General features: G+C 37.4%; 1 protein-coding gene across 2 annotated transcripts; it reads right to left on the bottom strand.

Annotated features, from left to right (window-relative positions):
* Positions 1 to 49: 49 nt before the first annotated feature.
* LOC113504380 lies at positions 50 to 23,623 on the bottom strand. 2 transcript variants are annotated; one of them, XM_026886626.1, is made up of 23 exons: positions 22,966 to 23,623; positions 13,704 to 13,817; positions 12,805 to 12,890; positions 12,295 to 12,553; positions 11,933 to 12,214; positions 11,719 to 11,851; positions 11,502 to 11,644; positions 11,104 to 11,290; positions 10,485 to 10,597; positions 9,033 to 9,119; positions 7,367 to 8,248; positions 7,206 to 7,293; positions 7,018 to 7,124; positions 6,586 to 6,940; positions 6,352 to 6,512; positions 6,060 to 6,238; positions 5,478 to 5,617; positions 4,462 to 4,698; positions 4,127 to 4,277; positions 2,915 to 3,169; positions 1,949 to 2,124; positions 630 to 767; positions 50 to 360 (listed from the first exon to the last, which is right to left on the bottom strand). In XM_026886626.1, exons 2-23 carry the CDS (start codon positions 13,768 to 13,770, stop codon positions 177 to 179), a joined length of 4,410 nt encoding a protein of 1,469 aa, XP_026742427.1. In that variant the 5' UTR covers positions 13,771 to 13,817; positions 22,966 to 23,623; the 3' UTR covers positions 50 to 176. The 2 variants fall into 2 exon arrangements, with proteins under 2 accessions (XP_026742427.1, XP_026742437.1); XM_026886636.1 differs by lacking the exon at positions 9,033 to 9,119 and having other exon boundaries at positions 11,104 to 11,308; positions 22,966 to 23,622.
* Positions 23,624 to 27,078: the final 3,455 nt, after the last annotated feature.

Genomic DNA, 27,078 nt, shown 5'->3' with positions numbered 1-27,078 from the left:
TTTTGGTCATTACACAGTACAAATATTACAATTATTGGACGGAAAAAAACTGAGCATTCATGGTATTAAAATTACATTATTATTATTCTGCAAAATTATAATAAAATAAAAATACTTTTTATAAGAATTAATTTTTCGAGTTAGATATAAAATGCATTGTTATGTTGACTGTTTAGTTAAGCGCGATGGTCACGTCTGTCGGGCTTCATGTCCAGTGAGTGTAGAGACCTGAGAGACCTGGACCTCTCAAACAAAGACGGGTCAGTGTATATTGGTTCGCTGCCGTCGTCGAAGGCATTTGCAAGACGTCCCGATGAACCAGCTTCTTCTCCCACTTCAGCAAACGTTCGTCCTAAGCCACTGAAAACCAATTAGTAACTTATGTTAAAATGTGTATGGTTATATTGATGATGGGGATAGTAATATTTCAATAGCTTCACGTTGAATATAAAAAGGCAACTAAAACCCATAAATTACCTACCACAGTGACTCTTTAGACACTATGGTATCTGTTAAGAAATATCTAGATCTGAAAAATGTTAAAAAAATATTTTGGATAGTGCAGGATTCGAACCTGCTCTGTGGTGCTAAACAATAAGAAGTAAAAACAGAGTCTTTTAACTATTTACCTCAAAGAGAATGGTTTATGCAGATGCGAGGCGGAAAACAGCGAGGTTCGCGTCGGTCTGGGACCAGGAGTCACTGGCCTGAGTGCGGGCGCGGGGGATGACGCCTGGATATTCTTGCGCAGCACACGCCAATAACGCCTGCGAAAAGTAGGATAGCATTTGTCATGTTGTAGTATATTTTGCTGCATGATCGACGTTTCTTAGTAAATATTATGTATGATATTTTTGTCCTGTAAAATTTAAATAAATTTACAATTAGCTTATTACTTATTGTTTTGCTATAAGAAACTAGGCGAAATGCGTTCAGGGAAAGTGACGTCACACGGGATTTTATTTAAAGCACCTTCATTTTTTGTTTACGACGTATGAGAAAATACGTATCTATTACTAGATGTAGGTAGACAGTATCGGTCTTACAGACTGAGTAAATATTTTTTTTTTGTTAAAATTCCCCATTGTACCTGTGGTCTGCTTGGTATTTGACTGTAGGTACTTAGTAATTTAAAGTCAACCAAGTTTATTATGACATGCCAAACGAATACAACTGCATGCATGATATAGATAGCTAGGTTCGTGACAGTATTTAAAAAACACGATGACTATTTTTAAACAATTTTACGACGAGTGTGTTGTGTTGTAACACGTGTCTCGTATCTTGTCAATAATAGCAAGTGGTGGCAACAGTTATCGTTTTACAAATCGATATCGTATGGATTAGTAGGTATACTTACGAGAAAAGTGTTACTAGTGCTACTAGTGTTACTTCGATGAGCTAGTAAGGACGTTAAAATATGGGAAATGAGATAAAAGGTGTTAAATGCCCAATTATTTTTGCTTTCTTATAAAATGCTTTTGCGATATCCCATTTTATAGCCAAAAACATAGTGCCCACTTGAGTTATAAAACGAAATTTTCATCTGATAGCCCTTATCCCATTTGCAATTCAAATCCTAATTGCACTAAGCAGATACAAGATATACTATACGTCATATCCTATTTAAAAGGTTAACAGCATTCGGAGCATTCATTATCATAAAGAGTCGTTTGTGTATAAATAACAATATTTAATTTATGTCACGTGTTTTCGGACGTGAATTTAGTTTTGTTTAATTATAAAGCAAATGTATGCACCTGATTTGCGATTGTATTACGCCATATTACGATAGAATTAATCTGACATCCATAAAATATATTTAAGAAATGCTTACTAAACTAAGATGCTTACTAGCGTAAGAATTGGGGTAATTCCTCTCGACTTTATGAAGGTGCTTAACAGTAACATTAGAAGCACTTTAATCACCAAACAAGATGATTCTTACCTATAAATATACAAGGCAGCAGTAAGCATAGCTAGAAGCAGCGACAGGAGAACACAGAGTGCCACTAATAGTGCCCGGTAGTGGTACGGTGGGACACAGATGCCGGCAGCAGACACCACTGGTGAGGAGTCACTCGGTCCGTTCTCTTCAAGAAGCTCATTACGGTTGTCAAATACCTGGGAATTATGAGTGGTTGTCAATTGTGTACACACACTTGGAACTTCCGACGATGTCAAATTAAAAGCCAGTCCTGCGCAGTGGTACCTAATCGTGTAGTCGAAAAATATCTAAATATTGTAAAAAAAGTCATTCAAAAAAGGACAATAGCGCTTATTATATCGATGGTACTCAACCTACGCGTAAGTACAATGACAGCAATTTTTGTATCTCATGGTAGTATTTAACAAGAAAAGTGAGTGTATAAAAACGTGGCAAAATTATCAGCCATGGGTTCCAAGACATATTTCTACAGATAAACTTTAAACGGTTGCTGATAGTGTTGATACGCTTAAGCCCAATGAAGTGGTCTCATAGTAAAGATTGTAGTATCTATCAACACTAGAGATAAACAGTCCGTACTGCTTGTCAAAATATAAGATTGCAGTCTACCTAAATTGAAGGCTTAGAACCGACATTCTGTACCATAATTTTAAGTACTCAGTAACTCAGATCTATTATCATATAATAAAGATTATCATATAATTTATTATATTATCATAAAATAATAGATAGGTATGTTGATCGAACATTGAAACCCTTGTAAGACTCGACTCCTTGAAATAAACTAAAACAATGACCCTTATATTTTAAATATACTTTGACCAGAAAACAAGAACACGCATTTTAGACTAGTTACGTGATTTTAACTTACTAGTTCAATGCGTTTGAATGGTCAGCGTTAGTGCTTCGAGATAACTTGTCTACCAGCTTTTTGTACACAAAACTTCTACGACTTCCAAATCTTACCTCAATCATCTTCCGGACATGACTAGGGGTTTCGACCTCATCCTTGAGGTACTTGTCAACGCTTGCCTCTTCATACGACACTTTGTAGACAGTTCCTGCATTTTTGTCATCTCCTTTGTCGGTTTTCGTGTTATTTTCGTCACGAGGCTTTACCTCAGCAGTATCATTGCCTTCAGCGTTTAGAGTAGAGTTCACATCCCTTCTGCGTCTTCCAAATGACGGCTCCGATCTTCCTGTGTGACTTGGACAGTAAGCCTGGAAATAATGTCACGAGACCTTTAATATACTGCTGGTATTGTAAAAGAACATGGGGAAAAAGGCATATAATAACGGGTCACCTAACAGGATTTATCGATGAATGTTTATCGGCAAAGATAAAAATTAGAACACATTTTTCCAGCTAGCAATTAGACCGTTTGAGTCACTGACGTAAATTAGATTGAACAACATCGTTAAGTAAGTAAAAAATATAAAATATACTGTCCATCTCCTACAGAATTCAGTGTATTTAGACAGCAGTTGAAACTCAATCAGATACGTAAATTATCTGGTCATACCATAACAAAACAGAGAAATGATACGATCAACTACTTCCTAACCAAAACAAGTGATATTCCCTGCGTTACGAAACCATTAAGACCATTTGTTATTCACGTGATACTAAGATGACAAAAGGTGAAAAGTTCATATAGCCGACGCTAAAATTGCATAAACAGTATATTTAATGCAGGGCATGATAACATTGATGACCCCCGCAAACTGGATGAAGCCCGATAAAGGAATATTTTTATGAGCATTGACGTAATTGAAATCGTCTGTTATGTGTTGTTATTACATAGATAACGATGAATATATCGCCTTTGGAGTATTTTTATTTCCTGTGGTTAACACAGTACTAACTTAATGAGGTTTTTGTTATGTTTACATTGGAATAAAAACATTTTGCTACCATCTGGACTCGTAGTAAAAGTTTGCGACTTTCATATAGTTTCACATTCCCACCTATAAGTATGGATATTTAGTTCTTCGTTGCTGTATTGTAGCTATTAAGTTCTATCATACTATATTGGAACCAATTGTCCCAATCATCTTCCCTTCATTTATCATTGGTACTAAAACTACAGCTATCAACATAAGGCGAACGCATTCAGTCAAGTACCGGCCCGTATTGGCTGATCATTTAACGACAGTTAATTGATGTTTAATACTGACCGGTTGACATCCATCGCGGCACGTGCGCACGGTGGCCTCGAACACTAAGAAGTTAGATTCAGGTATTTTAAACGCGTTGAATCGAGCTTCCAATGAATCTCCGTTGCGGCCTTTATCTAATTCCGGGAATACATCGGGATCGACTGGGCATCTGGAAGATTGAAATAAATATAGCATCTAATACCATAATGTCAGCTTGAATTGTATTAAATAGAAATGTTGTCATTTTTTGTTAAACTTCAAATATTGAGATGGGTTAAGGAAGTTTTCTGAAGAAGTTTTTTTTAATCTAAGTATTTTTATAGTCATATGGATTAAAAAGACGTTTTGCTTACCCAACTCGATCAATCAATTGCACCGAACGTCCGGAATATGGATCTCTAGCGATCACATTGGTGGCAAAAATGTCTGTAGCATAGTTGTATCCATCTTGAGCTTCCAGCCTGAACGTCAGCGGGTCTCCAACAGCAATGGTAGTGGTCGGCCTTCCTTGGTAAAGGATCATCAGACGAACTTTGGAATTCAAAGAGCTTTCTTCTGGCAAATACTCGATGGGGATCGGGCTTCCCGACCTGTCGACCAAATCATACCCAAGACTACGGTTAGATTCGAAAACAAGCTTCTTCAATTGTTTTTACTGACTTTGAATGAATGTATTTTAATCAACGAGACAGGGAGCTAACCACCGCCCACTAGTTCAGAATAAGTGGATAGTGGGCAGGAAAGATGTTGCATCACGTAAAAGAATGCAGAGTCGCTATTCAACTTCAACAGAAGTACTTAAAGAGGTGGTATTAGGCACCGGAACTAAGACTTTAAATCAATAGATTCGTTCAAAGTCTGTCGTTAGTAGCTGTTAGTGATAACAGCACTCAAAAGCCATCCTAAAACTACTACACTTACCAAGCCACAGTTAATACATTCCAGTAACATAAACAACTCGCAAAACAAACACATCGCTTGATCCCAGTATCTAATAACGACTTCACACATAATATCAATCATTCCCAAAATACACCACCAATAAAAATAAATAGTCGAGAATGTTTCAGCGAAATATAGTTACGTGTTTGGTAAGAATAATTTGAAAAATAATCATGTTTAACTAATGCAAATGAGAGGAACATTTCACAAGCGAACTCAAGAAAACACGCAAAACCTGTTATATGGTTAATATCCTACGTATGTGTCTATTCAATAAAAATATGTTAAAAAATGACCTTTTTCGCTAGCTAAATGAAATCTCTAGAGGTGTTCATTGAAAACTATTTCATATAAAATATTTTCATGTATAAAAACAATTAATGTTATCAAATAGACACATGGGGTTTATTGATAACAAAGAACTCACCCGGCGCCGATGTAATTGGATGTAACGACTGCCTCAGCGGGGCCTCTGAACAAGCAAGTTAAGTTGAACCGTTTGTCTCTTGATGTTTGGACATTGTCGCTAAATTGAACCACTACGATGTTTGTCATTGTGTCTCCATACTGTAATAAACATTAACCATTTATAATAACTATCGTGAGACTGATTCATTATTAAATGATGTAACGGTTTACTCACGCGTATTTATCGGGGTAGCCCGACTAGTTTCGGACCCAACCGGAGTCCTTAATCATGAGCAGACGCGGCGGGATCGCGAGTCGAACTCGACTCGCGATCGACTCGCGATCCCGCCGCGTCTGCTCATGATTAAGGACTCCGGTTGGGTCCGAAACTAGTCGGGCTACCCCGATAAATACGCGTGAGTAAACCGTTACATCATTTAATAATTAACCATTTAGTTCTATACCCTTAGTACATTCAATTTCGAAGACATACAATAAATTACCATAATCACTGTGCAAGTGTAACAATACTTGTTATCCAATCAAGGATTATTTTTCCTTACGTACATTTGTGGTTGTCTATATTATAAATTGTACAAACCCGCTGTGTCCCACATTCGGGATAGCCGTGCGCTCCTGTGATGCGAAGAGCATTCACCACACCGCCATTCCCGCGGAAGAAGCAACGGTCATAGAAACCATACGTGTACATCCGACCGTAGAAACCTTCAGGCAGTCGGAGAGTAAACTCCATACCATCCTCGTTACACACTTGGGAAACTAAAAAGATGATTATAAAATAAAATATTACAGTATAGAATAACCCATGTACGTCAGTAAACATATAATGACTTATTCAAGGATTAGGTGTTTGTTTTGAAAACTATTCTTACCATCTAAACAATCATCAGCGATCCTTCCGAGAGCTCTCTCATAGAAGTCATATTCGTTCGCCGTATTATCGAAATGCGCCGGGTTGGCGGCATCTAATTCACGAGTGTCACGATCACTTAGCTCGCAATTGTCTCGGGGCTCGCCAGCGTATCCGCCTTCCCTGTCAAACAAATGTGGGTCAGTCATAATGTTCCCGTATTTACGTGCGGTGACATCATTGCGTGTTTAGTTACCTATAGTTGAATGACCGGCAGATAAAGTCTCTGGCTTCTATGCATTCACGCTGGCAGTGTGCCAAGGATTGTGCGGTAGTGAAACGCCGTACATATCTTCGTTGCATCCGTTGTCTGCCTACTTGTCTGAAGCTATCCTCTTCACAACGTGATCCTTGCCACGGTCTTTGTCCAACTGGAGGCCTTCCAAGAGGATCACCAATGGGTCCACCGATTGGGCCCCCTATTGGGCCCCCGATTGGACCCCCGATTGGACCAGCGATTGGTCTGCCAACAGGTCCACCGACAGGAGATCCTACTGGTCCGATCGGACCATCTGGTTCATAAACCGGACCACCGCCATATACTGGACCACCTAATAATAAAGTGAAAATTAATAACTTTAATCAAAAACATGATGATTACAACTCATTTGGAACTCAAGTCGAATACCTAAAGGACGTTCAACTGGTCCCGCTTGAGGGTAAGACCCACGGTAACCATTCGGCCTCTCGATAGGTCGCCGAATACCAAAACTGGGTCTGGGTTCCACTGGATATCTATCAGGGATAAAAAATAAAATTGGTTCAAAGTATATAATTTTTAGATATTTATCACCGACAATATTTTTGTAAATTTACCTGTCGGTACCAGGTCGAACCCCTCTATCTGGGAATCGTTCAGGCCCAACGTAGTCTGGTCCGTAATATCCACCGCGTCCATAGCCTGCTGTGAAAAATCTCAGTCTAGTTATGTTATCAAAAAATAATGCACCTATACACGAGTATTTAATAGTGCTCACCAGGATATGACGATCCGGTCGGCGGATATTTGTCATACAGGTCTGGGTAACGGTCCCCGCCTAGCGGTACCGGGTCGCGGTTCACTCCGACCGGGTACCTACTAAACGGGTATCGTCCAATATCGTTGCCCCCATATCGGTCCTGATCGAGTCTGTCGGGGTAACGGTTAGGGATCCACCCCGGTCTTGACGGGTATCGTCCACTACCTCTACTTGGGAACCTTTCTGGGTATCTTTCTGCTGGGAATCTTTCAGGATACACATCAATGGGGTATCGGCTTATAGGATATCTGTCAGCTGGATATCTTCCGAGGTCGTTAGAAGCATAGTCATACGGGTATCGTCCACTCTCTATTGGGTAGCGATCACCACTGGGAAGGGGATACCTGCCACCGCTTGAGGGGTATCGGTCAACGCCAGGTGGATATCGATCTACTGCTGAGGGGTAACGTTCAACTCCTGGCGGGTATCTGTCAACGGGGGCTGGGTATCGGTCAGCGCCAGCAGGGTAACGATCGACAGGAGCTGGGTAGCGGTCTACACCGACTGGGTAGCGGTCAGGGCCAGCTGGGTAACGGTCAATACCAGGTGGGTAGCGATCAATACCGGGCGGGTAGCGGTCAATGCCGGGTGGGTATCTGTCAGCAGGATATCGGTCAGCGACTCCTGGTGGGTATCGGTCAGACGGGTAGCGGTCTGATCCGACGCCGGGTGGGTACCGGTCGTCGGGATAGCGATCGTCGGAGCCGCCCGGGTACCGGTCGTCTGGGTACCGATCGGGTCGACGGTCGCTGTACCGGTCATCGTCTGGGTACCGGTCGTCATCTGGGTAGCGGTCTACGCCTGGCGGGTATCGGTCTCGGTCGCCGCCATTACTACCACCTTTAAATCAAAAACCATATTAAAATTGATCATTTTAAGAAATAAATATTTCTACAGCATGCAAACAAACATCTATTTACTACATCTAACTACGTCCTAAGTCTAACAAATATTTAACACTTATAAACATACACTTAAATTAACTACATTACTACTTACAATAACATGCTGGTAAAAAAACAAATCCTTACTATAGAACAAAAACAATAACATATACAAAATACCTAAATACAGCTACAACTCTATATACACAATACATCTACGTAATTACTCACCTTATAACAAAACATTCACTTTTATCTAAAATAATACTACAATGTCTACGACCGATAATTCAAAACCCAATAAAAATACGCATTCCACATTCCGTTCATAATACTGCTACAAATACGTCAAGTCATTGTTAAATGTTATCAGCAGCTATATTTAATAAATAATAGCTTTTATTAATACACTAAGAAACTGCATAGCAAAGCCATTTGTCCAATTTTTTTGCGTCTTAATTCTTTTAAAAGCTTTTATTGGTAGTTACTCAGCCCCATTACCCAGAAATCTTTCTAAATCTTTTCACACAGTTGATCGTTTTCAATCACCAAAAGTCCTGGCTTTATAGCCAAAGGATATTTCTACAATCGTTATTTATATTCGCATTCATAATTGTATGAATTTTGCCCATATGGGCAGAAATCATGTTTTTTGTAATTTTCACATGCATTTTCCTGCAACATTTAACAATAACTGGAACCTGATACTAATACCGTTTCCTATCTATCATGCATCGAACCTGTGGAGGTGGCGGGCCGTCCCCCCCATGTACCCTGAGAAGCGGTTCCAGGACTCCCTGCCTCGGTTTCGCCAGCAACTAGCTGATCTGAATGCCCAAACCAATTTTGTCAACGGTGGTATTTAAATTTTTGCCATAAGTTTTGGTAAATCGATTTAAATTTAGATTAAGTTAAAGAAATGTTTTAATTTATGGGTACTAGTTGTCGCTCAATTGTGGTATGACTTACATATTTTTTGTCGTCTTGACTGCATTTACCTTCGATTTTTTATCATATGAATAAAATGAAAATGTTTTCCAATATTATTTTAAATCCCTCCGACGGACTTAATTATGATCTGTACTTTTTTTCGAAAAATCATCGTGTTCCACTATTAAGCGAAGTGGCAAAATAAAAAGACTTTTTAAAAGCGTTACTTTGTAACTCAATTGTTAAATAATAGTTGTCTGCTTCACGCTATTTCGCCATTTTTTCTCACACAGCATACATAGTTCAATTGAAATATTTCTTCCTATTATCCCATTACCCATTTACGTGTGAAACTTAATATAGTAATCCACACCGATGTCAAACAAACAATATCTATATTTAGAAACAGGAGGGTCAATGTCGTACGATCTTCTGCGTGCCTTGTTAAATCAATTGACTGGCGTTTAAAGGATGTCAAATGCACTTACACATACAAAAAATTGAAAGATTAAAATATTGACAGATTTTTACGTGCGATTGTTTCTTCTAGAAAAGGTTTAGATACAAAATAAACTGTAGATTGTTAAATGAAAACAAAACAAGAACTCTTATTTGATACCTTGATCTACATTAAGTGCTAACCTAACCTTACTCAACTTACTTTTGATTTTTTTACATATTTTTGACCAAAATGGCGTTATTTAACTCGTAAAACCTATACATACATAACCCATACATTTCCGACTGCTGGAAAATATATAATGACGTCAATTTTATTAAACTACTGGCATCCTTGATTACTAACAATAAACATAACTACTGCGTTCTCGTTTCTATTAATCCCAATTTATTCTTTCATACGTTCATTGGTATCTTCCTCCCGTTCTATCACAAGTGCAATACGTTTTGTGTCGTCTAAACATTCTTAAGTGACGTGATTTACTGATGACCTAGATGCAAGTCAGATTTTAAAGCTACATTATTGAGATTAGCAATATTAAATTTCTTCGCTCTTGTATATTTGTACAGTTTTTAACCCCCGCCCCGACCCAAAAATTATGTTTTTTTTTAGTTTCTTTCCATCATAACTGTAAGTCCCGAATGGGTTGAGCGATTTCAATTTATGTAGTTCACTATGTAAATAAGTTGATAACAATCGATCGAGCCATTTCAAAGTTGTAGGGAGTTCTTTCCCGTTTTTAATTTATATCCTGGTACAGTATTTTACGACATGCCATGAGCAAGCAACAAACAATACTCACGCATCAAATTTTCATAATAATCGAAATCGGGGTCGTAAAGCAGTCGCATGCCATCCTTCTGATTATATCTGCTTAGCCGGCAAGTCCTGGCTCTGTCGCTGTACACTGCCGACCTGTGGACACCCAACAATACCGTCAATGACCCACTCCATCAACAATGGCCCATCACCTAGCTGAATGGACCATTTCATCAACAATTCTCCAGTTGAATGGCCCAAACATGCAATCGTTTAACGAACTTGTCACACCTAATCGCAGTACTTAGTCACAAATAAGACAAGAGATAAATTATCGACATGTTTTCAGCTTTAGTAAACCAAAATAGAGATAAGTCTTTGTTTTTGTAGGTCAGATTATTATCATATCAGTCTAAAAATAGTCGTCGTTATTATGTTTGCTTTTTCCACCGTTTTCAAAACTTTTCGAAATAATAAAACAGCACCTAAGCTTTGGTGATACTTACCTGTTGCGTGTTAGTAAAATATCGGATCGGTGTTACAAAACGGCCTTTTACGGTCGGAAAGTTATGTAAATATATGGACGTCAATTGAAAAGAGATGACATGTTCGCGTGTCGAAATCGTGCTCAAACGGCACAGTTACACAAATTGGTACATTACCTGCACTGAAAGCTGGTCTGCCTCAAACATTCGTCCAAACACTCGCTAAGCGAGCGTCCGGTAATCTCCGAATGGAATTCGCCGGTGATCCGGCTGTTTCTGTATCTCTGGAAGGCCGTGTCCGGCCGGCGTCCGGGCGAGAAGAGGTGTGAGGTCACGCTGTTGTCCGGGTACTCCGTGCCGCGAGCTGTCACCCGATGAGAGACTGATCATAATCGTGAGAAAAACCTTATTGTGGTTTCATGCAGCATTACTTTCAAAACTATTGTTTTAGTGTGTTAATTGTCAGTCAAAACGAAATATTTACAATGTATAATGTTAAGTAAAACTTGTAAGTTCATGTGAGTTTAGTGTGGGCTATATTATCTATAAAAACAAATATTTGTGATAATACTCACGATTGTCCAAACAAACAAGGTCGTAGAAGTGATGCGTCGGTGACGCGCTCACCGTCACGTCGTCTTTCTGCGACACAGAATCTTCTTCCGAGAGAACACACTGGCGAGTCATCGCGTCATGCTCTATCGAGCGACAAAAATATCTAGAAAAAAACCCCAAGTATGTAGAACTAGCCAATTAACAAGAAGAAAGTTATAAACTGACAAAATATCTTACTTTTCGGCCCGAACGCACATAGCTTGGCATTCGTCGAGAGTCATATTAGAAAATACATCAGCTTCAAATGGACCACCAAGTCGTTTATTTTCCTCCTTGATAAATACTGCAAGGCCGTCGCAGCGTCGCTCAGCTATAAAAATATTATTACCATGTTTATTGACTGTTTAATATGAACTTTATAAATGACCGATAACAGTTCAATAATATTTACCGTTTAAACAAGTATTTTCTAGGTAGTCAGCGTTATGGTCATCCTCCAATAATTCTGGATGAGTCCGTCTTGTGAATCTGCTCAAAGAGCAGGTCCTCAGCGCAGAGTCAAAAGTAGCGGACCGGCAAACAAAGCTGAACTCTCCTAAGCATTTGTCTTCGCATTCTGTCCGATTAGCAACCATCATCTCTTTCAAATCGGAAGGTGGAAGTTTGAGGCGTTTGCGCGCATGACGTTCAAAAACATAGCGGCGAGAGGGGCATTCTCGCTCCGGACGATTCGCTAAAACAATCAAAATGACAATGTCCATTGTTCTAAACACGACCAAATTACTATATTGGTAAACTATGTGGTGAACTTACATGTGAGGCAAATTTCATTGAAGTGGACGCTGTTTGGCACGATCATAAGGGTCCCAATGCCTTCGGGAGCGGCCTGTTCCCGCGTCAGGTAGCATGTGGACTCCTCGTACTCTGGTTCTGGACTGAAGGCTGCGATACGAGCTCCAGGTTGGAAATCTATAGAGTTGCAAGTCCTGACGAGACTGTTCCCTGAACGGTCTCGCAGACACAGGTCCTGGCATTTCTCCAATACGCGGAAAGGTGGCGCCGTTTCGCGTACCTATGCAGAGAAGTACATAATGCAATTTCAGTGGTAGTTTTATTCAGGTCACGTGCTCGATTCTGTACAATACCCGACAGTTTGTCAACACTGCTGTGTGTAAATGTTGTTGTTTGTAAACAAGCGGTACACAATGCAAGCTAAACCATAAATACGCTGTGATAGTTGCTAGCTCACTTCATTAAAGAAATGTAAACATTATTGTTGATGTGACAAAGACAAATTTGCTTTGAATGTTTATGTATACTCACAACATCGTCATCGAATCCATGTAGCTGTTGGTTCGGTAGTCTCTCATACATAACGCGACCCATACCTTGGTTGCAAGTCGTTTGAGCTGGAACAATGCATCGTATTTTTAGCCGCATTACATCATGCGTCAGTCAGTCTGGCTGGAGCCGTATGCTCATAAATATAAACATCAATGTTATCACATATCGCCTTAACCATCGTTTTGAATTCAGGTCAGTGATATCGTATGATTTCAAACATTCGAGAACATGTTATCACGGCCTGATTATAGCTTATTAAATAACATAAACATAATTAAAAATATGATTAAAAAGCTTCCTCATTTCTGGCAAACATCCTGAGATTGACTAATTTATTTCGCTATTTGTGTTCTAGTTTACATGTATGAACTTGTGTTGCGTCTTTATGTAATTCTTCCGTATTTATTGTTTGTGATGTCTCGAGTGACCAAGTGCTTGAGATAATGAATAACCACTATACGGAAAGGACAACAACGGAAATAAGTTGTACACGAACAATATCGACATAACAATGAGAATAAGTAAACAAAAACAAACAAACAAAACGATATGACAATTTAACAAGACATTAAAGGTATAAACTGAATATTAGTTGACATAGGTAAGAATCACCTATTTGCAAACCAAACACAAAGTATTATTATGGAATCACAAGCGTTTTATGCCTTTGAAATGTCTCTGGCTCGCGATTGCAACCTATGTAAGGTACACAGATTTTTGCCAATTACTCGTAATAAAACTGCTTATTTGAAGACAATTTTAGCAAAATTTTGTCTTTAAATGGCATGTTATGAGACCATCGATAGTGCAGATGTAAAGATATACATCCTTCTATTTTCACACCTCGAACAAATAAAGCTTCTAGTCATAGTACTAACCATTAGCCATGGTGAGCATGGTGAGCGCAGTGAAGGCGTGCATGACGCTCGCCCCCCGGGGCTTCATCTTCTGACGCTACTGGGAGCAGCGTCACCGACCACTCATATGGTCACCTGGAACAAGCATGAAGGTAAGTTGCAAGTAAAGTTAATTTGTATCTTCCTCATTTTTCAAAATCGGTACAGTTCATACATTATTCTTAACCCAAAGTAAGTTGCGAAAGCACTTGTGCTATGGAATCCAGATACAACGAAGGTACCACAAACACCCAAACCCGAGAAAATGTAGAAATGTGAATTTTTACATTAACCCGACCGGGGATCGAACCCGGGCCCTCAGAGGTAGGGACATAGTGGTTTCTTAGGTTTACGCGAATGTTAGACATTGAAATGAAACTACTTTTACGGATTTTATCGCGGTTTAATTTTAGATTTTAGTTCCCGACGTTTCGAAACCTTTGCAGGTATCATGGTCACGGGCAGACTGAGACAAGGTAGGGACATCTTGAAACCGGTGCATGCGCCACTCGACCACGGAGTGTTTTCCGAATCCCTAGTACACAAAGGGCAAGGGCAGGACGGGTCACGGGTGGGTTTTAGACAGTAAAAGTCTGACACTCCCATCCGCTTAGCCCAAAGCGAAAATAGTCATTTGATGATGTGGTACTAAATTACATGTGGATTGATGACACTAAGCTTTAACTTGGTAACTCCCTTATAACGTATCCTAGTAACCCGACACTTGAAAAGTAATTTGTCATTCGGAAAAGCGATCATTTCGCAAATATCGGACAATCGGGAGCAAGGTTAGACAGAACAAATATGTGTTCAGTACTGCTATAACATTTAGTATGTAATTACGACCTTCGCGTTGAAATTATGGTGGTCGCTTGCATGGGGCCGTGCTTGTGATGATTACAGTGTACAATATCCATCTAAATTATATTTTGTAAAATATATGTACGAGTATATTGTAAAGGTATGTAGCTTGTGTATTGACGGACATTATTGGTTATAGTAAAGCATATTGTAAAACAAAATCTGATAAACCAGCCAGACTCCAGACACTAGGGGTTTCAAACAAATAATAAAACAGTTTTTAATAAAATAATGCACGACTATCCAGTGCCGGCGTTAGGGAGGCGTGATGGGGCGATGGCCCAGGGCGACAAATTCTGGGGGCACCAAGGTCTGAAGTTGGAGTCTTTTGCCTCTCCTGGCGCAAACCCTCAGAACTGTGCTCTACGCTAGAGGTGGAATACTTCCACCGCAAAACGCTAAAGGAAAGATGAAATTCTTAATATAATTTTACTTGGGATCAGCAAAAAACTAACACTTGATATTGCTTCCCTCAAGTGGGCGCCACAATATTTTCGCCCAGGGCGTCAGTGGCCCTCACGCCGGCACTGCGACTATCCTTAAGGAAACGTAGCTGTTGTTTGTGTTTATTCGAGAATCTATAATTTTAAAGTAAATGACTGATGATGAGTAAATCATTGAAAACCATAAAACTCGATCAATTTGTTTGATCAATGCACATGTGATCACATTTTCTTTTCACAATTTTGGAATGACAAATGTTCTCAAATATGAACAACAGTCTAGTATTTATTTACAATCAGGATATACTTCAGATACCTGAATAAATATTGATTATGACACGCAATTTCAAAATATTAGCTTAGTAGACAACAACATGTTTTGAATTTACATATTCTATCAAAGTCAGGCTGGAATACTTAAGCGTCTGCATGTCAATAGGTATATTTAGCACTTTGCAGCCATTACCTCAATTGAAATTCCTAAAGGTAATTTCGTTACCGTAGTTACCATCATAAGTATTCGTTACTACAAAAACAGAGGGACATGCCAAAATTAAAATTTAAAAAATCAAGTGTGTATTATGTTAATCTTTAGATGAAATGATCACAGCTTGCTACATTCTAAAATGACTTCTCCAATTTTCTTTCCATGTGATGTCAGCCATTAAGTTACGTGTATGGCTTTGGGGGCTAAGATAAGATTCAGATTCGATTCAATTCCAGGCTTTTACCGATGCGCCTTTTTCAAAGTATATTATAATTGTTCTAACATACTATAATAAATATATATATGAATATGAATATGAATACTACTGACTACTACTAACTATGTATGCGAATTTTTTCCAACTATGTTAGGGTCGGTTTCCATTCTAACTGAACGTAGCTAAGTTCCAGTGTTCTACAAGGAGCGACTGCCTATCTTATCTCCTCAACCTAGTCACTCGGGCAACATAAATAAATTATTCTGGTCCTATTAATGCCCGATAAATGAATCATGTGTATAAAAAACTTCAGGGTACAAACGTGGTGTACAGGACGCTCGAATGCACAAACCTTAACGATGCAATAAAATCAGTAAACTTGCAATGAAAGCCAACAATAGCCAACATACATTACGAAGCCCTAACGAGCATAAACCCTGATATACCGGTGTACAATCAGCAATAAAATTCATGGATACAGTGAACTGAAGTGCTTAAGTGTTTGTTGCTGTTAGGAATTAAAATAGCCATTTCTTTACGACCAACCACTTTCCCTTGAGGCAAGACGTTGAAGCGAAACACCGCTCTATGCACCCTGCATAGAACAATATTTTGCATCCATGCGAACTTGAAGAATAAGAGGTGGAAGACAATTGAAGTCTACTGTTGCTATTAGGAATATTGTCACAACTATTCAACTCTCAATGCTATGTATAAAAAACTAACTTGTCCCAAGTGTTTTGTAAATATTGTATCCACCTTTTGTTGTCGACTATACAACAGTATAGGGTTATTAAAACATTCGCGGCTATCGAAGCACGAAGTGTCGGGTTATAACCATGATTCAAAACCCATGCATCACTAACTGCATGTTTTGTGGCTGTATGTTAAATCGATGGTATCCAAACTGGAATGGATACATACCGACATCAACACCGTTACTTTGCTCATGCCCGTGAAATAGACGCAATTAATTGTATTCATATAGAAAATGTTGCGAAAATTCTGAATAGTTTTACAGTGAAAACTGTTGTTGTATTGAAGTTTGTGTTATTTATTGTACTTGGTCGGTAAAATTTTTTTTAAAAAAATTTTTTAGTTCTATTTTATCATATATACGATAGCATGTCATCTGACAAGGTGCAAACCTACGTTTTTCCCTCGTAAAATTAAGGTTCTCTATTGGTTTTGGTAAAAGAATTTACTGTTAACTAAAATCATGTAATTATAACCTTTTATATTAGTTTTGCAAAGCAGCTTCCTTTGCATATTTAATAAAGTATTCAAAGAAATTGACAGTAGTATACATTTGTATGGCTAATCAAAAATGTTCAATTCATCTAATTTGCAAGTCGTCAACCTAGACTCAGTAGCAGTTAAGAAGCAATTTGAATAAATGAGTTCCAAAATATTCTGTCCTTTCCGAATTCTTTCCCTAATAACTGAATGTTATGTAAACAATACATGTCATATGTCCTTAATTGTCTCGACATCGAAGTAATTATCAGCTGTTGTTAATGCCATAATTGGAACATGAGTATTCTATCAGGTTCCTCAACAGTTTTCCTTCTTGTAACCAATTTAATTATTCATAAATAGTACATGCTGATTAAGGTACTACGCGTTATATTCGATGATAAGAATTATTTACCATCGCCACAGTTGCAGTTGCAGAAGTGAGATGGAGAACTACTCGTTGTAGAGTGTCAGCTCTTTCTAAAATAACAAATCTCACTTTGTTCCCGGATGGGAGTGATTGGGAAAAGTAATTGTCCGAAAGGGTTACCGCGGCCCCAGCATACATGGAAAGCAAAGAGAAAAGAAAAAACAGGAACATGGGTGGGTTCTACTCGTATTTAGTAAAAGTCTGAAACTCCTTTCCGCTCAACCCAAAGCGGGATAGGGATGATGACTGGGTATAAAAAGAAAAAATCTCATTAGTCCCTCAGTTAGATAATTGAAAAGTATGAGACACGTATTTTTTCAAAAAAATAGAATTGACATATTTAGATTAACTGCTTTAAAGTTTAGGAGAGGGGGCTTGTGACGTTACGATAGAGTAAAATTTATACTCAATCGTGACGTCACGCGTAAGTTTAATTACCTGTAATTTGGTCAATTTATGTTTGCGGGACAAATTAAAAAATACGTATCTATTATTATACAAAAAACTAAAATACACTGCAAAAAAAAATTGTCGTAAGTTTTGCTTTCTTAGATGCTGATAGGCCTCAAGGTTACAAAACTCATTGAAATATTTTATGACTTATTTTATGTGTATGTGTATATATGTGAGTGCAATTGCACCTAAGTAGCTGCGTCGATAACCTGCGTCACTTCTACCAATAAAAGGTATATTTATGGTGGTCAGTTATTTCTCTTGGCACTTAAGTTGCTAATTAAATCGAAATCGACACGGAAACAGAGACATACTGACTTGATCTTGATTAATTTAATGAAGGTAATTTATGGATTTTACAGTACTTACTCAACTGAACCTTCAGACCTCTATTTTTATACTGTTTCGTTATATTTTATTTTTATTATTGAAAAAAAAAACCTTCTTTGAAGTGAAATTACTCAACTTAATCTTGAGATCTTTGTTTTAACATTGAACTTTTCTATTATTTTTATTCTTATGTAAAAAACTCCTTGTTTTGCGGGGATTCAAGTCACACGCCCAAAGACACCCAGACGCAAAACAAACATTCGTGGGTCACAAAAATGCTTAGTTTGAGGATAACTTGATTTCCCTAAGATTGTGCAGTAGGTCCAGTATTTAATCTAGACTTAGGTGTATTAAATCTAGTTACAAAATGCTATGTAGAGCATTTCGAAGCCGGTACAAATTGCAGTGATTGCAGTGTTATTAAATCCAGGGCAATAATATAAATTACTGTTTTGCATACGTTCAGTTTCGATTAGCTCTATGTAATCGTCACACATATTTATAACTAACTTGTTTAGGCACCACAGCATATATTATACAATCTAGTGAATAAATACTGACTTCTAGAAAATGAGACCAAATAGGTACAAAACGACGAGTACCCACAAATTCGCAAGTATCAAATATACATAGAGGTTGAATTAGCAACATAATGAACCAAAATCTACATGACAATGTCGAACGAAGGTTTGGACTATGAAAATTTTGGTGTTTCCAAAAAAAATTGTGCCGATGGAAAGCGGATGTTCGCTTCCGGTGTATTGTGCCCGACCGATGTCCTCGCCAAGCCAATTGGGCAGGTGACGTCGCGTCCAAATGTTGATACAGTTATCTTTGCCGTGAAATCGCTGTCTGTCTGATGTGGGATCGATGGATTTTGAATAGAGATCGTCTTTTGTTCTCGATTGGTCGTAATTATGCGTAATAACCTCTAGGTTGTTGTACTTTATTGTGCAAAAATGTACATTACTCATATCGGAGGCCGTTAAATCAGGAATGATTCATTGAACGTAAAGTTTGTAAAAGCAAAAAGTACCACACCTAAATGTTCTCATAGAGAATTTGATTGATAAGCAATTAACCTATTTGTGAAAGTCCAGCGTTTTGTTAGTCAATGTTTCCTCAAATTGAAAGCGTACAATGCATCCACTGATCAAATAGAACACATTTCACTGAAACCAATCAGGGGGAACGAGATGGTGTGAAAACCGTTCGAGTTACCATTGTAGGGCCTGGGTTGGGCTAGGCTGGGCTCCAATGGACCCGTGGGAAATGCTAAGGGCTTGCATCACCCAAAAACCCACATCCTGAATGAAAATCTCATCTTTAGAATTTGGGAATGAAATTCACATAAACGATACCACTATTGATAGTAATAACAACGTAGTGCATAGTAATGGACAAAAATGAAGACAAAAACATTCCGCTTTAACTCGTGGGATTTTCTATATGATATACTTCCTATGTGAACAGAATCATGTCATAAAGGTTATCATCAAAACATGTACAAAGTAGCATTCATCTGATTGTCATTTCTATGACATTTTTGTTTTCAGTCGGTAGAACAAAACATGTAAGTTTTCAGGCAAATATTACCTCGACTGAGATTTGGATGTGGAATTAAAGAAATTAGTTTGTAAACAAAAATCGACGCAGTTTTATGTGATCCAATATTCTTCACCTATAGGATCTGGAATCACGAAAATACTTAGAAGAGATTGGTTTTTTTTTAATCTGCCAAATTGTCTTCCTTTTCGGAAATCTACATTCTCTTTTCACAGCTTGCGTGGTTACAATGTAAAATTGTTCAGTATTGAGTAATCTTGTGAAAACCTGGGCGAAACCCACAAATAGGAGTTACGGGATATCCCCTACTTTTGTTTGATCCTCATACACATCTTATTACGTCCAAAGGTTAAATATATCAAATTAGATTTACTGATTTGTGCATTCGTGGTAAATTGTGAATAGCTTTTACCAAGAAGCAATGTAATTTTGTGTTCGTAAACATAGAAATTTATATGTTTAGATGTAATAAATTGTTTCTACTATGTCAGGGCTTGACCGAGTGTTTTGTTCAAAGAGCATGACGCTGGGCAATGTATTAAGAATTCTTAATGTTAGGTAAAATGTTGATATTTTGTGGTCTTTGAAAGACCTTAACAGGAGCTTTATTTGTATTTTTAAGCCTTTTTATCTGGACTTAATGTATTTTTTTAAATTAGAATTTATTATCGCTACTGTTTTTATGATGTGATTTCTTTCTTTATAAATGTTTTGGATCAAATAAAAAAATATTTTCACTTTTATTGAGGAGGCTTCTAATTTTTATTATTAACACGATGTAATAAGCTTAATAAGAACCACATCGGAATATGCGATTGAGGTTTTTACATAAATATTTAAATGCTCAGATGGTTTATGCCTTTTCCTCAGTTATTCTGCATGCTTTCACAGCACAAATTCGTGTGATTCCCCGAAACATAGAATGTATTATTTGCAATCAAAAGTTCTCGAGAAATTAGATCGATGCCTCATGAAGGAGTTTAACTTCCATTTTCTTTGAAATAATGATACACATGAACTAGTTTTCTTCGTTCACTAGTTATTCATTAGAATTGCACAACATATGGTCCATGTTTATTAGTTACTGCACTGATTGCATAACGATATGTAGCAATGCAAATGGTGTGTAGTTTTTAATTGAATTTTATTATTCTAGAGCAGGATTTGAAATAACGACTAATAATAACACTCAAACGAAAAAGTAATCTCTTGAGGTCTATAATTTGACGCCAATTTTCATTAATATAAAATTTCTAATTTAAATAATACGATGCTTTGCTAAAATATTCGCCTAAAATAACATTTCATGATTACCTAATTCATGGAAAAGAAGTGTTTAATATTTCTTGCATAAAAACTGGGTATTTATTTTATTACATATCATTTAACTCGTTATTATCCTACACTCGTTATTTCAACGATGGGAAAGGCCATGAATCTGACGACAGGACAAATCAGGCGTGAGGTAATTATACCTTGTAGAAGAAATAAATAAGGAAGGACTTTGCCCTGCACCGGAACATCGATAAAACAGTAATAAAATGGATTATCAGACATTCAAAGCGTGCTCAACTGATAACATCACACCTAAACTTTTATTTAAAAACAACTAGCTGTTCCCTAACTTCGCCTGTCAGAAGTCGGAAAGCCCGTATGTGAAGGAATCAGCAAGCACCATACCAAACATCCAAATCGGTGCAGACGTTTGGGAGTGAAAGGGTAACAAACATAGACTCAAACACACATAATTTTTCATTCATAATATTAATGTGATCAACAAAACATATCTAAACTCTTTACAACTAGAATACATGCACTGCAATATACTGCAAGCTGTCTTAAGTCACCTGATTTAGCTGTCACCTATCACGTGCCCATCATAAACATTTACAGTGGAGTCGTCAAGGTATCGTCTATCAGTACCACTAAACTCACGATAACATTACTGATTGAAATAAGTATACTTTTACGAAAGCAAACCTCAAGGTAACTGGACGTTAAGATATATTGTTATTTTTGCGATTAAGTCTTTATTTACAAATGTATCATAGAGGAAACATTATGAAATGGACGCTTCTGTTACATCAGAAAGTAGCTCTACTTGATTATAGTAGAGCTATGAACTCGTTTATCATTATTTTTATTTATATGTTGAGATTCGCTAGATCACATTAAAATAAGTTTATATAGGTAAGAGAAAATCAATAAACAACAACCATTCATATCAAGCAGACATTCTATAAACGTCTGAACGCCTATCTGCTATCCGAAACCTTTCCAAAACGATTCAGCAACAAACGTTAATACAGACTTGCATATTTATCATACTGTAAAGCATACCAATTTCGATTTCCATTTTTCATGAAATGTTCATTACCTCAGAAAGGAGTACAAAATAATTATAACATAAACATTTTAATCTAATAATTTAGGCCCTTCATACGTCACGCTAAACAAGACGTAAATAAGCGATGATATCAGGGTGTCTCATGTAATTTGTATGTTTGTGGACTACATCCATAAACAATTTATAAAGGAAGTACATGGAAATATTTTTACACATAATATTTCGAACTTAGGAATTTGCACCTGTTCCTACATAATAGGACGTGGTAACAATATTTCAAACAGTTAAGCTTTAATTAAATAGCTTCAAACAATTTTGCTTCATCTATTTTAAATAGATTTTAAAATACAAATACGTTAAAATAATGTCCCTTTTACTGCACGTGCGGGGCACGCTTAGCGTTGCATAATGCAGTCACACAACGCTGCGCCGGCGCCGCCCTAGCATCGCCATGTTTTGTTGTTATTCGTTAATTATTCAAAGCTATACGGAATTGAATAATGTATTGAAAATCTTCTGAATAAAGTATTAACATTTGTATAAATGTACAGTATTGTGACTTGGAAATAATTGAGGAACAATTGTTGCACGGGTTGACAACTCGCTGAGGTTCAAAAAGGTGGACTGTTTTGCAGGTGAAGTACCTCACATGCGTACTAATGTAAGCTGATACATACCTACCTACGTTTGCTGCTCTCTAATTAAGTGTTGTTGTAGTAATCTCATGCATAAAGCCGTTTAGTTCAACATATATAAGCTTAACTTTAAAAAACTGATATATATTTTCGCGAGTCAAAAAAGAAAGTATCGTCACCTTAAATTGCCCGACGTAGTATAAGTACACGGCGGCGTAGCGCCTAAGACGGAAACTTACTTGAGCTTTTCTGTCAAGGCGGCCTACGAGACGTAGCACTTGCCGCTTCGCACGTAGCACTTCAAATTCACAAAGTCCAAGTAATCACGCTACACACGGCCGCTTAGTGTCGCCAACACTTCGGGAACACAGCACGGGCTAACCACTGGACAGTCGAAACCAAATTGTGACCATTTCTACTTCATAATTCAGTTAAATCACATTAAGGGGGGGACGACAATAGGAGAGCATCGATGTGAGCGAATCACACCATCGCTACGCATCGCTAAATTTCCATAAAGATACGTGTTTTTTGTGGCTGGTGGCCGTACGAGTATAATTGTACTTTATGGGCATGCGTGGACCATTGTTGGAGTAACAAATTCAGTGCGAGCGACCTGTGTGGTCATTAAAACTTATACCTAAATGCGAAGGTGTTCAAGCCCAGCGACTGCGAGTGCCGTTGATAAGTTAAAAGAATTGATTCATGTTCTTAAAAACTTACAAATTTTAGTCACATTTCAATTATTCTTACAATAAGTTTAGAATTGTCCTTTTAAGATCGAGAATAATAAATTAGACTTGTAATTTCTGGAAACATCAGAATATCTTTATCATATTTACCTCTTCATTGGAATATACCTAGTTCTCATTAAACTTTAGGAGCATACATTCAGTGACCCCAAAGAGTGCGCTTTTCCGGAAGTCACGTACAATGGCATGAGTCGGCGGCGCGCGCGCACGACACAACATGGCGGCTGTTCGCGCCATCCGCCATCGCGCGCCAGCTATGGCTCGCAACATGAACTATCTATAAAATCAAACAATCATCAGTCTGTCTGTGATTTTTAATAAATCTAATTTCTAAACTTGCGTAATATTTACGAAAAGTTGTTAAACTATATCACACTAAGGTTTGCTGTAAGAGAACCCAACTGGCTTAAGCTCGCCTTTGTACATGAACTATCCAATAACATATTGTCTATCTGTGTATAGTATAAATAAATAAATCAGTTACTACGATTTTTTAGAAACTTTTTGGAATGTTTCGGCTATTTAAATACCGCGAGATTAGATGACAATCTTAATTGCTCTCGCTGTCATAGTTTCATTGGCTATGTTTGTATGCACAGAGTATAAACATAATTATAATATTTGGAATGGAACGTGGAAACTAGACTACCTCCGTGGTCGAGTGGCGTACGCACTGGTTTCAAGGTGTCGCTGGCTCTGAGGTCCCGGGTTCGATCCCCGGTCGGGTCGATGTGAAAATTCACATTTCTACATTGTCTCGGGTCTGGGTGTTTGTGGTACCTTCGTTGTATCTGAATTCACACAAGTGCTTTAGCAACTTACTTTGGGTTCAGAACAATGTATGTGATGTTGTCCGCATTCATATTGTTTTTGTTACTTATATGGCTATGTATATTGTGTACACTAAACACCTTTATTTTTATTTTTAATGTGGAATAGGACTCTTTTTTCGCTGAGCCGTTAAAATACTCATGGATACCCACTTCCTTCTGAGAGGGGGCTGGTCGTACCAGACTTCCTGACTGAACGTTAATACTGTGCATTGTCTCCTGAGCTGCGTTTGGTCGATACTTGGCAATTCATAGCAATTCATCACGCTATAAATGGAAAAGGGCTTGATCGGTTTCAGAAATCAAATAATTATTTTTGGATAAAAAAATCAATAAATTAAATTACCAAAGAAACTATTAAAGTTTCATATTTCTTTTAATGAGAGTTTACTTATACTCTCGGTTTTCAAGCAACTTATATAATACAGTTAATACCTACATTGCTATGACAAGCATTATTTTAACAATATAAAACTACAGGTTACACTATTATGTACATTTTATTAATATTATTCTAGTTCCTATAATCAGTATAACCAAATGATAAATTAACATTGAATTATGTTAATATAAAAGGAAGCACGAAACTCACATTCCGCAAATGAGTCATAATACCTACCTCGGTAATATCTATTTTATTGTTTCTTTAATTATTGAATGAATAACTACTTAGGTACTTCCAATTGAATAATAGGGATGATGACTGGGTATAAAAAGAAAAAATCTCATTACTCCCTCAGTTAGATAATTGAAAAGCATGAGACACGTATTTTTTCCTTTTTCAGAAAAACTAGAATTGACAAAGATTAACTGCTTTAAAGTTTAGGAGAGGGGAGCTTGTGACGTAATGGTAGAGTAAAACTTATACTCAATCGTGACCTCACGCGTAAGTTTCATTCACTGGATTTTGGACAAATTATGATTGCGGGACAAATTAAAAAATACGTATCCATTATTGTACAAAAAACTACAAGACGGACACTGCAAAAAAAAATTTGTCATCATCCTCATTTACCTTCTCTCTTATAATTTTGTCTTTCCCAACAGGGACCACAATACTTAGCCACTTTATTTTTTTAAATCTTTATATATTTTGAAGTAGGTACCTGATAATAATTAACTATTGATTGATGCAACCGATATCGATCAAAGAGAGCAATTAATATAATATTACTAGCTATAGCGCGCGTCCATCCAGAATTAATTTAGAGTGCACGCATAATGGGCCAATTTTTGAAAAAGGTTTCATTACTACCCTGTTAGCTATTAATCATAGCCCGATATATACTAAGGCCACTCAAATGAGTTATCCAACACTTAAATAAATCTTCAAATCGGATCAGTAGTTCCTGAGATTAGCGCGTTCACACATAAAAACGAAATCTCCTCTGTATATTATTAGTATTCATATTAGATCATTATTATGTATTAGAGATTGAGATATTAGTCATTTGTTCAGCTTTACTCAATAAATAAATAAATGATTAATAATCTTCACTTCAAACACCACCGGACCATGCAGACAAATCCACAGCACCTCACTAGTTTGAACTCTAATTATAATATTGTTTCACCCGATGACCTTGAAAGCGGTTAAGCACGGTCATCAGTCATCATCGCTGATCCTCGAGCTGATAGCAGGCCGCCACACCGGTTCAGAGGATTTACAAAATGGTTCTCAATGTATACAACGTACGCGGTACACACGATGGGCGGATCAGTGTTATACAATGGTAAACCTGGGAAAATGTTATCTGGATATCGAGGAAGTGTTGTGTTGGGTTACGTAGGCATATCCTGGCGTTTTGCGGGGTCAAAGGCCATTAGTTTGATGCTGCACGAATGTTGTTGTGGGGTAAAAAAAATATACTCGAAGTCGCAAGTTACGTAAATAGTACCAGTTGTACTCTTGATAAAAGGAAGGAAGGTACAAGAATTAATTGCCATATTATACACTTACATTTATAGTTTATACGTAGCATAGCTAAGTGATTTTAACGTTAATGGATATAATCAGCTAGGCAGTTTTGCAATTTTCATTATTTTCATAAGGCCTACCTACGGTATCTTCATTTTCTACTGATCATTTAGCAAGAAATACAATTAAAAAAAATACAGTCCACGTTCATTTGTTTTCGAAAAATCATGTCATAGCAGTGAATTAGAACTCAACAAAAAATACAATCAATTTTCAAAAAATACAGCCCAAAATAACGAGAAAAACGGTACAGAATACCTGAATAGACAGATACAATCGACAAACTATTATAGGCATATAGACTTTTTATCGAACAGGGAAACTATCGTAATTGACCGCAGTAAAAATAACGTTGCTTTGTCCGAGACAAAATAGTCATGCACCAATAAACATTATGAATACATAGCAGTTAAAAATAGGCCATAAAAAGTGGCGAGTTGAGTTGACGATACGAAGGATTCCGTACAAATAGGCTAAATAAAATACTTTTTAAATTAAAAAAAGGCCTATCAATCTTATGACCGTACCAACCTAAAATTAACCGTCATCATTCTTTTGTTATAGCGGCACCAGAATCTCATCTTCAGCGTCATCAAGAGATCTACATATATACCTACAGCTTGATGACAAACAGACGGGTAGACAGAGGACCCTTAGTAACAGGGGGCCGGACGTTGTTTCTAAGATGCGGAACCCTAATAATTCAAATACGAGTTATAACAAACACAGTTATATTTAACTTTGAGAAAGGATAAACAACTTGTGTAACAGCATAATATGTAATTAATATTT

This window comes from Trichoplusia ni, chromosome 2 (genome assembly GCF_003590095.1).
Source record: "Trichoplusia ni isolate ovarian cell line Hi5 chromosome 2, tn1, whole genome shotgun sequence".
NCBI classification, from domain to species: Eukaryota; Metazoa; Arthropoda; class Insecta; order Lepidoptera; family Noctuidae; genus Trichoplusia; species Trichoplusia ni.
The sequence above is the reverse complement of the archived record's forward strand: the minus strand, read 5'-3'. Positions and strand labels throughout refer to the sequence as shown.

Excerpts from the sequence above, each read along its gene's own strand:
- LOC113504380 (XM_026886626.1), bottom strand. The coding sequence starts at position 13,770 with ATGAAGCCCCGGGGGGCGAGCGTCATGCACGCCTTCACTGCGCTCACC. Across the intron at positions 11,852-11,932 it reads AGAAAATACTTGTTTAAACG|CTGAGCGACGCTGCGACGGC; the intron begins GTAAATATTATT and ends ATATTTTTATAG. Across the intron at positions 6,239-6,351 it reads CGCTGATGATTGTTTAGATG|TTTCCCAAGTGTGTAACGAG; the intron begins GTAAGAATAGTT and ends TCATCTTTTTAG.